The sequence below is a fragment of the Echeneis naucrates genome, chromosome 16 (assembly GCF_900963305.1).
Source record: "Echeneis naucrates chromosome 16, fEcheNa1.1, whole genome shotgun sequence".
Classification (NCBI taxonomy): Eukaryota; Metazoa; Chordata; class Actinopteri; order Carangiformes; family Echeneidae; genus Echeneis; species Echeneis naucrates.
This window is the reverse complement of record NC_042526.1, coordinates 12,064,868-12,077,157: the sequence shown is the minus strand read 5'-3', so window position 1 is coordinate 12,077,157 and position 12,290 is coordinate 12,064,868. Positions and strand designations below refer to the sequence as shown.

At 42.1% G+C, this 12,290-nt stretch overlaps 1 protein-coding gene across 2 annotated transcripts in view; it reads right to left on the bottom strand.

Moving 5' to 3' along the window:
* Window positions 1-235: 235 nt before the first annotated feature.
* Window positions 236-12,290, bottom strand: part of mctp2a (multiple C2 domains, transmembrane 2a) — a 31,571-nt gene continuing 19,516 nt past the window's right edge. For both annotated transcript variants that reach the window (XM_029522133.1, XM_029522134.1), the window contains 6 exons: window positions 10,623-10,742; window positions 9,507-9,548; window positions 4,805-4,914; window positions 4,588-4,697; window positions 3,283-3,380; window positions 236-1,101 (listed from right to left, as the gene is read on the bottom strand). In XM_029522133.1, coding sequence (XP_029377993.1) covers window positions 1,042-1,101; window positions 3,283-3,380; window positions 4,588-4,697; window positions 4,805-4,914; window positions 9,507-9,548; window positions 10,623-10,742 — 540 coding nt within the window. In that variant the 3' untranslated portion in view covers window positions 236-1,041. The remainder of the gene's footprint in view (window positions 1,102-3,282; window positions 3,381-4,587; window positions 4,698-4,804; window positions 4,915-9,506; window positions 9,549-10,622; window positions 10,743-12,290) is intronic.

The window sequence follows — 12,290 nt, the reverse complement described above, 5'->3', positions numbered from 1 at the left end:
GACCCTGTTATTGTGAGAATGCAACAAAGCAATGCATTAGGAAGCACACTGGAGGAAGCACACAGCTTTGATGTGAGCTCGGTAACCAAGGCGCAGCGGTGGCCGGTGTGTGAGCTCTGTTCCAATGGCTCTGTTGTGTAATCAGATGTGTTTACTGTGTATTCAAGTAAAGAAGTGGTGTAATCCATCCTCACTAGAGTGCAGTTATTGCAAAAACACAGGCAAAAACAAGAGCTCAAACCGATCAAGATTCTTTATTCAGGATTCTCGCAAATGCTCCACATGATGCAGACATGATACTGAGTAAAAATAAACTCTCAAATTAATCAGACTAACATAGCATAAAAACATAGAAACTTACTTAAAAAAATAGTCTGCCATGAGTAATATACAGAATATAAATATAGTATTATTACTGCTGTGATAACAGGAAAAAAGCTGACAGCATCTGTTATGTACAATTAATCCTCAGCACAACAAGGACAGTAAAATTCAGCCGCTGCGATAAAACGTAAATTCTCCCTGATTATTTCAATATCTTTAACACGTGTGACCTTTTCACCTTCAAATATATGAACATAAATGAAGAAAGAAAAACCATGGGCTTTATTTGTTTTTCCATAAACTGTTACTCTTGTATTAACCTTACCTCCAGGCAACTTTATCAGTCTCACCTAAGTCAGAAAAAGGCAAAACTAAGGTAAACTGAACTCGACACTTTTCATTCTTTCTCTAAATTATATCCAAAGATGAAGGCTGAGTATTGCAGCGGTCTCTTTTCTTTACCTCCTGGCTTGTGATTGACAGCACCATGTGCTGCCCTCCTAGCTGCTGCAGTTCACAGCCCCTGTCAGGGGAGTGGCAAACACACAAGCCAGAGCGCGGCTGGTTGCCCCTTTGCAGCAGGGAGCAGCGTTAGGGTGGTGTGGTGGGGTGCACGGGGTTATGGGCTCTCCTAGAGCCGGAGCATTGTTGTCAGGTAGACTGCGTTGTACCACATTCAAAAGGAGACCAGTCTTTCATCCAGTGTGTCAGCAGAGCCTACCTTTTCTTCCGCGGCTGGCTCTGGCTGGTGGGCGCTCTCAGCACGCTGTACTGCACCTGTAAAAACAAACACGAGTTTGGTCAGAGGCAGGTAATCCGAGCTCAGTGGAGCGCGCGGTAATGGCTCCCCTGAGGAGAGCTGGTGCAGGGGAAAGCAAGGCGGGCTCGCCTGTAATGAATCATTTTTTTAAACACAGGAGCAGAGGGGATTAATCACAGGGAGGAAGGATTTGAAGAGTCAAGGGTTTCGTACCAGTGTACGCCCCCCTCATTCTGCACCACAATCACAAAATTAGAAACAGACGTCAACTGTTGGGATGACCTGCCAGGCCGGTGAGGGAGATACAAACTGCATAATCACTCAGTATAAGTAATGTCCCTCGAAGAAAACTTTGTTAAAGCCTGTAAATAGTAGTAGTAGTGTTGTTCAAGCTGAGAAGTTACCAACATCAGCTCATGTCTAACTTTCTTTGTGGCTTTCCAGACCTTTTGTGTGACTGATATCTTCCGGCAAAAACAAGACCCGAAATGTGACACTTGATCTTGCAACCTTGTTTTTTTTTTGTTTGTTTGTTTGTTTGTTCTTTTCTGCCAGTTACATATGTAGAATTCAGCTCAAAAATTGATTTCCTCATGTTTCAGTCTTTATTTTATAAGATGTTCAAAAGAATTTATAGAAATATATTCATGCTGTAAAATCGCATTTTCTTTGACATTAAAGATTTCAGTGGCCTTTCCCTCCCCCAAAAATTGCCACCATAATCTAAAGAAGACTGATCATAGAGTAAACTGAAAAGGAGAAGAGCTGGAATGTGAAAACTTGCTTTTGAAGCACGCTTGCTGAGCTCAAACAATACGGTAAATGTGTTGAATAAAGGTAAGAACTCTATGCTAATTAGCTGGTCTCCATTATTAGAATGGGAGATGGAATGTGGGAACAAAGTGACTGCCTCCTGCATCAGAACATGAAACTGTCCTCAGAACTGACAGATGCTTCTTATTCCGGGACAGACACAACGTTGTCAGAAGTCCCCGTTTGAGGCAGACTTTGTAGATGTGCGCAGGCACTAATTGCCAAGTCACATTTGCAAGAAAGACAGGAGTCAATTTTCAGCCTTTGTGGTGTTTTTGTGTCCACACCTATCTGAGGATTGAAGTTCTAAGTCAACAAAAACAAAATATGTGGTCTATTGTTTTGGGTCTCTGGTGTATACGATGTTAGGGTTATTTTTCACAGTACATAATGAAACATACTTAGGATAAATCTTAAGGGTGTTTTGTTTTTTTATGATTGGCGCTATTTTCAAGATGTAGTTTTTCTTTTAAACCGGGCTAAAAAGTATTGTTTTCATGGGATTTGAAAGTGAGTCGTTTTCAAAGCTCAAACATTGTATCCCAATGGGGAAGAAGACATACAAAGGATTCTGAATCAAAATGTATTCACCACCTTGTTTTGCCAACTCAGTCAGCCAAATCTCAAACAACACAGGCTCCCTCCAACATCACAGAGAAGTCAGCAATGGCTTACTGCAGGAGGACATCAAGGGTGCAGCAGAGAAACAGACTGGGGTGAGAGTGTCTTTCCAGATCCAGACTGTCAGGATTTCTCACTGAATTCTGTCTGGCGAGCTACCTGCGAGATGAAGGCACTCCGTGGCACTTCATTTCCTGGCCGAGCAAAAATCTCAGCGAGAGAACTGCGAGCACCCAGCACCACTTACAAATCCCTGACAGCTCTCCTCAGCTCTGTGATGTAAATGCAAATGACATATCAGCCATGGCTAATATGTAATCACATATGGCACCCAGCAAGACGACTGGGGCTCACGACTACATTAATTGACTCTACCACCCTGAAGTGACTGAGGCCACATCAGAGTTTCTGCGCTGACACAACAGCCAGAGATGTCAGGAGCCCTCTGCCAGCCCTCGGCCAATCACCAGCTTTAATGTCACAGCGCTTCAGTCAGACAGGACGAAATTGCTAATAACGGATGAGGCTGCAGCAATATGGCTGAGGACAGATCTGAACATCTCCTCACTCATGCACCGTGGCGACTACATGGAGCCGCACTGAGGAATAATTGGGCCGGGGCCGCTTTAAAGCTGAGAGTTCATTAATAATCAAACAAAGCCAGAGGATATATTTCTGCAACACTTGGGAATTCTGTTACAGCAAATAATGCAGACATCTTCAGGGAATTCCCTCCCTATCTGTATGTAAAACTGGACCCTTACCTTCTCAACATCAGAAGGCACCCTCTTGAGGAAATCCAGTATTTCATTACTGTCAATAGTATATGGGTTGCGCAGCTTCTTGGTAAATTTGTTAACGCCTGTGAAAACAAGAGCACATTAATAAATAGAGGTGTCATACCAACTGGCATATTTTTTAAACTGTTAACATTGTAAAGAAATAGGAATAAGAAGAACAACAACACCAACAGCAAACCCAATAATAAAAATAATGGTGATAATAATGTCCAAACACAATTACTGTGTGTACAGAATGGATGCCCACCAATATGTGCATGATTCTGTTTATATTCATGCCTTTCAGTGAATTCAAGCATGATCTAATACACTGTTGACAATATGGATAAAGCAAAACTTGATCAACTTTTTGACCATAGTTTGAACACCGGACACACTATTTACTTCTATTTGCTTCGATCTGATCATTTCTAGCACATCTATATTTACCTTTCACATGGCCACGTAGCACAGAGAATGAAATATCTCTGGGGTCTTGTAATGGGACCATTATACTCACAGCTTGGTACTGGCTGTGCCTCAACATGCAGACAAAGAACCTAAGGACTTAAATATGTGCAAGCAACTTGAAAGGCCTGCCTTGCAACCACAGAGATGGGGGTTAACTGGGGAGGCAGAGGAGTGTCTCAGACTGGGTGTTTTTGTTTGATATGATGGTTTTTTGGTATTGATTGTGTTGAAGGCAGTGTGGAAGTACATTGGTTGTGGGTTTACAGCTGGAGGAGGAGAGCCTGTTAAGGGCAGCATATCTCCCTGACCACTGAGATGACTGTCTATTCTGTATGACTACAGCAGATAATGAGAGGCTAGACCAGGAGCCTACACACTGCCCAAGGACATCATGTATTATATACAGCTTGCTACTCTACCTCTGCTTTGTTTTCATACAAACCCTAGGCCTTGCCTCTGCTATATCAGCCCACACTGAGAAAAGCAAACCTCTGCAGCTGTCTGATCTCTGTGCATCTGCAGAGGTGTAGGGATGGCAGAGTTCTTAAATTGCTGTCCTTCATTAAATCCTGGATATGCAGTTAGAAAGAGTGAATAAGAGTTGTGTCTCACGGAGTTGTGTCTTACAACAGTATGCACATTGATTTTTATCCCATTCGTTACAATGTTTTCATGATAATAAAGACTAGTAAAGGAAACACAGAAAGCTTTCAGTGTTTTCTCAAAACACTTAATATTCAAAACTGATTTTTTTTTCTTCTTTTCACAATTTAACAAAGGTGTTGAATGGTGAACGGTGTTTTCACGTGCAAAACTTACCCCATAACAGCACAATGTACCGCAGTGGGATGAAATACAATAGCACTGTGGATACAAAGAGCACCAAGCAGGCCAGGCATGACAGGAAGGGGACAGACCAGTTGACTATGCTGTAAGGCAAAAGTTATGTTAAATTCTATTCGAAAAAAATTAACACATTTTAATGTCAAATAAACAGATAATAATTTATAAAAAATTACAAAAATGGTTGAATTACTTCTTGACTCGCTCTCCGATGTTTGCGAGTTCCTCCAAAACATTCTGGACAACCAGCACCACTTCCTGCACCATATATATCTTATCCATCAAACCCTTTTTTCCAGCCTCCTAAAAAAATGAAAAATGCACAGACACTGATGAGGTAGACTGTACATGGATTGTTAGGCATGGTAGACAAAGACAAGTTTATGTCTCCTGTGCTATTATGTGTGGTTCATCTATTGAATGGCCCATAATGAGCAAACACTGTACATCTTCAGACTCTGCTTTTGAGGATGAGACAGACTTGGTGCTCAGAAGCTGTTATGTGGATGGGGGAGAGATTTCAGCTTTTGTCTGCCACACACAATAGAGCTGTTGCACAAGTGCAGCACAATCAAGACTCTCTGGTAGATGAAAAGTACACAAAATGGCCATCTGTAATCAAGCAGACTAGACGACCCAGACAAGAAGTGCAGGGGCCTCACAACTTCCATCCCAGCAGCCCACACTGGACAAGTTGGAGCATGTTTTTACAAATCTGTGAGGTTTAGCTTTCTAACCTAGTCTACACTTCAGACAGTCCGATATGTTCGTGTTGGTGCATGATGTTCTCTCATTCATATAGTTCTTGTCAAAGCCATCGATGAACGTGGCATATTCATCCGCTATGATAGTAATGACTAAGTCTGATAAAGCCATAACAAAACAGCCAAGGTGAGTTGGGGTTTGTTTGTCGAAAAAAAAAAAAAAAAAAAAAGCTTGCATCAAGACTACAAATAATGAGTGGGAAGGCAGAGGAGTGACGGGAGATAACAGAAGTAACACAAGCTATAGAGGGTTGAGAAGCCGCACATCAAAAGGAGGAAATAATGACAGAATGATGACAGAGAGGAGGACGGGAGAGGACGAATGAGAGTGTTGGGGGGGGGGGCACTCTGACAGACCCTAACAGGAGGCCTGAGGATGTCTATATGTTTGTGTTAAAAGTCATCCAAAGCTGCAGCCTGGCTGCATTGACAGGGTCCAGACAGAATGCCTTTATCAGAGCTTCATGAGGCAGCCCCTGGGAACACACTGTCTGCCAGCACAGAGAGACTCCCCACTGTCAGGCCTGCTCTCCTCCACAAAAGGCGCAGGAAGAGAGCAATTCCCACACTAGCAGAGCCTCCCCCACTGGGCTTGGATCTGGACAGACACTGGAGGCTCAGCACTGTCCAAAAAAGGAAGAACTATCAAAAATATGCCTTCTTTGAGATTAACATCTCATGGTCTCATCATGGGGAAAGAGCACTGTCAGTGTGTGTGTGTGTGCATCATCCTGACCTGCCACACTGCACTGGATGACAGCTCAAACCTTCATGTGTGTTTTTACACCACATCAGGTGTTAATTGAGCTCTTCAGCCTAAGTTTATTTTGAAAGGACGGAAAACTGCTGGAGCCTGCTAAAAGCCATTACAATCCGCATCCATGATCTCCTGGTGCACGCAGTAAGCCCAGGCGCATCACGCTCATATTCCTTTTCATATTTCCATTTAAATTTGTTGAAGCGGCCCAATTACATGACTTAGATTTCAAACCTAATACGAGACATGATGCATTATCTAACTGTAGCTTATACACATGCAAGGTGAATTTAGCTAGAAATATGGTTCCAGCACGAAAAAAGAGCAGCTATATTGGCTTTTATTTCTAAAAGGAAGAACAGACAAATAGATGTACTCTGAAGTATGCATCAAGAGACAGAGTTCTCGTGATTATCATTATTCATCTGCTTTAAGATTCTTGAAATCCCCCATCTCCTTAGCGACCAAAACTGAAGTCCTCACTACATTAATCATTTGATGATATTCTTTATCTTTGTTCATTTCTCGTTTCAGCGTGTACATGAGCACAGAGAAAACAAAAATAAATAAAAGATCTCCTTCTGAAATGGAAAAGGATGGGTAAACTAGGGACAGGCTAAATGAATCCTAAATGTCTACTGATTAGAAAACCTGTGTGAAATCATATTCTCATTTCAGATAAAATTGTAAAAGCTTCCTTTTAAGGTGCAGTAATGGAGAACCAATTTGATCTTCCGCACAAAGGTAAACATACTCTCCCAGACATGTGGGGCGTTATCAAAGACTGGAAAAAGCTCATTTAGCATCATTTTAATTAGAATAAACGGTGCCAAATTTGAATTCTCAGACTGAATATTTTTGTACTGACTTTTCTGACAAAGATAAGAAGTGCATCTAAATGAAAAACACCTGTGTTCTTGGCAAATGATCTCATATGGAGCTAAGAACCAATTTGCAGGGATAAAATGTGCAAAAAAATCCCCTCTCCTTAGGCTTTAATGGGTTGATGGGTCTGCATGTGGTGGCTCCCACAAAGTGCATCTCAGATCATGAGATGGGCAGTTTGCCTGGATGGTGTGCTCAAGCAGACCCAGCAGTGACTGTGGACTATCGGGTGAGAGATGGAGTATCCCACACCCCCCAGCTTGGTCTAGCACCCCCACAAGCCCCTCCTCAGCCTCTCCCCAACTCCCTTAGGTTGGTCTCTAGAAGCAAACCAACCCCAGACCAGCACTGCCAGCCAGGGGGCAACGAGAGAGCTGTTTCATCTTCCATGTTCATTTCTATTGGAGATCTATGGACTTGTTTTGCCTCTCTGTTTCTTTATGTTATGATTAAATATTGTCTATCTGCACAATTGATACCTCAGGCCAAAGGGAAGTCACTTTGCCCACACATAATTTGTAAGCTGTCTCCTTCCCTGAGGACAGATTTGTTCACAGGCAGAGAATCTGTTCTGTATTATCCTGCTGTAACACTGTCTTGCCTTTCGTCTCTCTTTAACGTCATGCCTTCACATTCTTGCAGCTCTGTCTGAGGTTTACATATTTCCTTCCTCAAGGGGGAAAAAAGGGGGATAAAAACATTTTTGAGTGGTAATCATAACCTTCTCAGAGGGAAAAGCCTTTATTCACATGTTAGAGGAGAGACAAGGGGGAAAAGCAAAGGCTTTGAAGCCATCAAATTTAACACTGATCACTCTTTAACCCCAAATATTTTTAAAGAAGACTTTGATAGGAGGTGTAAAGCTACACTGCTTGATCTAACTGCATGATATCACATTCAAGTGACAGCAAGACCATAACAAGACTTTCAAATAAGCCACTTTAAATTAAAGCTGACAGCTTAAAACAAACATGGGTGAGTGCTTAATTAGTAAATGAAAGGAGATATTTCATTTCCTCTGCTTGTGAAAGGGCTTAGGAGCCTCATGGAAAACCTTTCAGATAGCTTAAAGTGGCGAAGGCAGAGTTCAGAAACACATGCAGCACATAGAGAGAATCTTAAAGCTCAAACTGGCCTCACTTTAACGGAGAGAGTAAGCCTTCCTGGTGTTATACATTGGGACTTTACGGAAAAAGGCTAACTCTCTGACACTCAATTTGATGTGACTGTGAATTTGAAATTTTCTGTATCACTGTTTGTTTGAGCACCATTTTGGCTGCTCCTTGCAATGATAGCAAGTGCTGCTTCCCACTTTGTGTGTGCAGACATATCATGCGAGTTTCATCTTTGAATTAGCCCATCCTTTCAGACAGGATTTGGTGGATGTGCCTGTGTTTTTAAAAGAAGCTGGCTTTTTCTCATAGCCCCAGGTCACCACAACAGAATATATTGAGCGCATTATGGATATGAATCCTGGGCCTAGACACGCAGCACAGGGGTCATTGCTCGGAGGCTTTGTGTTAGTTCCACACTTCATTGCCATAAAGCAATAATACACATCCCTGTAAACTCTTCGTTTTTTACAGAAAACAGTGGGATTAGTGTAATTGAATATTATTTGCTGTGGGGAAGTATAATTTTCAGGCTACTTAAAGATTTCCTGTTGTTTTTGTTTTTCAAGAGACACCGGAGAGATGTATTAATAAACATTATCATTTGTGATATCTCGAACAAGTACAAGTGAAAATGGCTGATAACCTTTGGGGCAGAGTATTAGTTTACTGTTGTATTGTTGTACTTTGTTCATTTGTTTTGGTAGTAAAAGGTCATTCTCAACATAAATATCCCATTTAGACAATGACGACAGACACACAAAAAGAAAAAACTCTCCCAATTCTATCCCCCAACAGCTGTGCAAAATCTAATAGATGATGTTGTTTAAATTGGATTTATAGATTTTCAAAGGGCCCCGGTATCTCAGCGGAGAGCATTTGTAGAATGACACTGAATACCCAGAGGATCAGAATAAAGAGCTACATGCTACAGCTGTTTCAAAGATGTTGCCCTCATTTGGGATGCATGAAAAATATTTCTATTCTTAGTTAGAAGAGAGCTTGTGAGAAGTAGCTGTCACTGTCTCTATGCTAAAATATTGACTGAAACTTGTATGGCTCTGTTCTGTTTTCAAAGAAGCATGCGTTAGAGAATTGCAACTATTTGCTGAACTGGATTTGTAATATACAGCAGCATTCAGACATTATTATTTATTTTATGTGACCTTGGTTATTCAGAGAGGAATATTAACGGGGCCTGCACCTCTGACAAGTCCCAAAACCACTGAGTAATGTTACAGTGAAATGTTAAAACAGTCATTGTGTATAGTGAGGCTTAAAAGATCTATTCATATTTACAGTTAAAATGGAGAAGTGATAAGGTTCCACCCGAGCATATTATCCCTTAAAATGCTAGAAAGAGACAAGATAAAATACCTTCTCGTCTTCCTCTTCGTCGTCACCCATGCTCATGTTCACCTAAGAGAAAATAAAGGGTAGAGGGTGATTTCAAACGAACGGGACATGTGGGCAGTGGAGCATTTTTAACAAACACCTAGTAATGAAATTTTCTTTGAGTACATTCACCCCTATTGGGAGAGGCTTGTTTCCATAGAGACTGCATCACAGGGGTGACCTCACACAAAAGCAGAGGTGAAAGAGGGCCTTCTTCACAAGAGCACTGTCACACCAAAGCAATCTCATTTCTCCACAACATAAGCACACAGAAAAACAGAAAGAGGAAAGGAAAAAACACATTTAATTTGGATGCTGTTGCCTAGATCACTTTATATCAAGTCATCCCTGACCCCGCTGTGGTGCACACTGTGACATTGCCTGGGAACAGAGCTGTGTCATTGCCAGCTAGAGGGTCACAGTGGGGTGACAGAGTCTCCACACTGGATATGAGGGTGAGTCTGGGCTTTAACATTGCCTAGGGACGGCATCTTTTCCAGCAGCTATAAACACAATCACCGGGCTGGGGATGTTACTTTGGGTGGATGTGTGTGTGTTTGTGGGGGGGGGTGTGAACAGGCCAGGCCCCCGGCTGGCCAGTGAGAAGGCTTACAACACAGTGAAATTGGGGGGCAGTCAGAAGTGTGAACAGCATTAACCTTCACAGACATGTGTAGGGCAAACATCATTTCCATAACAGTAGATACAGAGAGGATAGTGATATACACTACAGTGTTACCTTTTCAGATGCAGTGAGACTACAGTATATCAACAGACTACAGGGTAGATATACATTTTCAGTAATTTGATTTCAGCAGCTTCTTTTTTCTTTGTGTTTATTGGGCCTCTGGAGACAACATAGAAACTAGTCGGGCCAGCTATAAAACGTGGGGAATGCTACCACAACTCTCGGCTGTGTTATCCATAAGCATAGGAGTTGCTAATTGACCTTACTGTAACAATGTCTACCAAAAGAACTGGAGTTCACCAGGATATGACCATAGGTGGGTTCACATATAGATTGAATTGGCACTAACAAAACACATCTACAGATCTGCATAGATGAAGCCTGAAGGGTTCAGAGTCCTCGTCACTCACCAGGTCCTGGTTGGAGTTTGCCTTCCCCATTGTGAGCTGGAAGTAGTTCCAGCCGACAAGCAGAAGCAGGAAGAGGGGCAGCATGAAGAGCTCCCAGTGCCACACCGTCACAAGGAAGATCTGAGTAGACAGGACATGACAGCATATCACACCATAGCACCATCACCCAACTTTCAAATCTCAGCAGGCCTGTTCCCAAAAACAAAATATATGACAGACTTAACCACCTCCTAAATCTCAGGAAAAGCAAGCATGTAAAGCCGCTGAGATTTATAGCCAATAGCAACAGATTTTACTCTCAGTGGTTTGAAAGTAACAGACATTCAGGGACAACTTTTAATATCTTGAAATCCTATTTATATATACCAATAATACTGTGCTGGCAGAGCGCCTTGCTGCTCAAAAGAAAGTATGACATGGATAGGCATGGTATGCTGTCTTTTAACTAGCACATTAAATCCTCTTAGATTCGGAGGCAGTGAGCCTCTCTGACGAGGACATATGGCAACTGTAGAAGCATTTGCAACATTTACCCCCTCCGTGGCGATGATACTGAGAAAAGCCAAGACCCCTGGTAGAAATAAGATGGATCACACTGAATGAGTAATCCCTCATAATTCTGTAAAGGAGTGGTGCTAAGCACGTTGCACAACACCCACTGCATTTCACAGCAGAGCACTAATTGGACCACTGCATTTAAACCCATTTAGTGACAGCCTAATGAGTCTGTTTCCAACTGAAATTATCGGGAATGTGTGAGGAGGATCACACCAGCAAGCTGACAGGGATGAAATAAAATGTCTTCGACAACAAGTTCTTTAGAATCTTAAAATCTATTATATTTTGATTATGAGCCAATACACACAGCATATGGTCTACTTTTATCCACCACATATTTCAAAATATACATTTTTCCTCCTTTCTATAGAATATTTCCTAGAATTAATGCATCCTTCGCAATTGTTAGATATGTGGTACTTTCATAGCAAGTTTCTTTTTTTTATTATTTATTTCAAAACAAATGCTGAATCTAATGCTATGCTGACCCCACACAATGGTAGCACTGTGCAGTCTAGGCTTAGAGAGCTGGAGGCTGGTTGGAGTACGAACAATATGTTCGAGTTAAGCCCGAGACAGGATGTGAAGCACTGAGGCCTTCAGGCCTCAATAGCTGGCCTGTAAACAGCAGACTGCTTCTGTCATAGCAACCACGCAGAGTCTGTGCTCTGGGGGCCAGTCTACCTATTGCCACACCAGGCCTAGGTTAAAACAGCCACCAGAGAAATGTGAACCGTGAGTAATGCAGACACCACTGTGGCCCTGGGCTTTACCACTGTACAGCGTAGTATGCTCACATTCAACCCTGAAGATGATGAGCGACCTGACGCATCATACAGAAAAACAGCAGGGAAGACCAGAATGTGAGGAAATGAGCAACGTGAACAATATGTTTTTTATGAGAGCTCATTTGAATTACGCATTGGACAACAAACTAGAACTGGTGGGGGATAAAAAAAAAAAAAGGTAAACAATGAATATGCATGATGTGCAGAGGTAGCTGCAGTATATCTCCTCTCTGTTATGAATAACCTGCGTCATGTGTTGTCACCTCAGTTCCCATGAGGCGATTCTAAAGCGATGCTCCCTTCACCCCAGAGGAATTCAGCT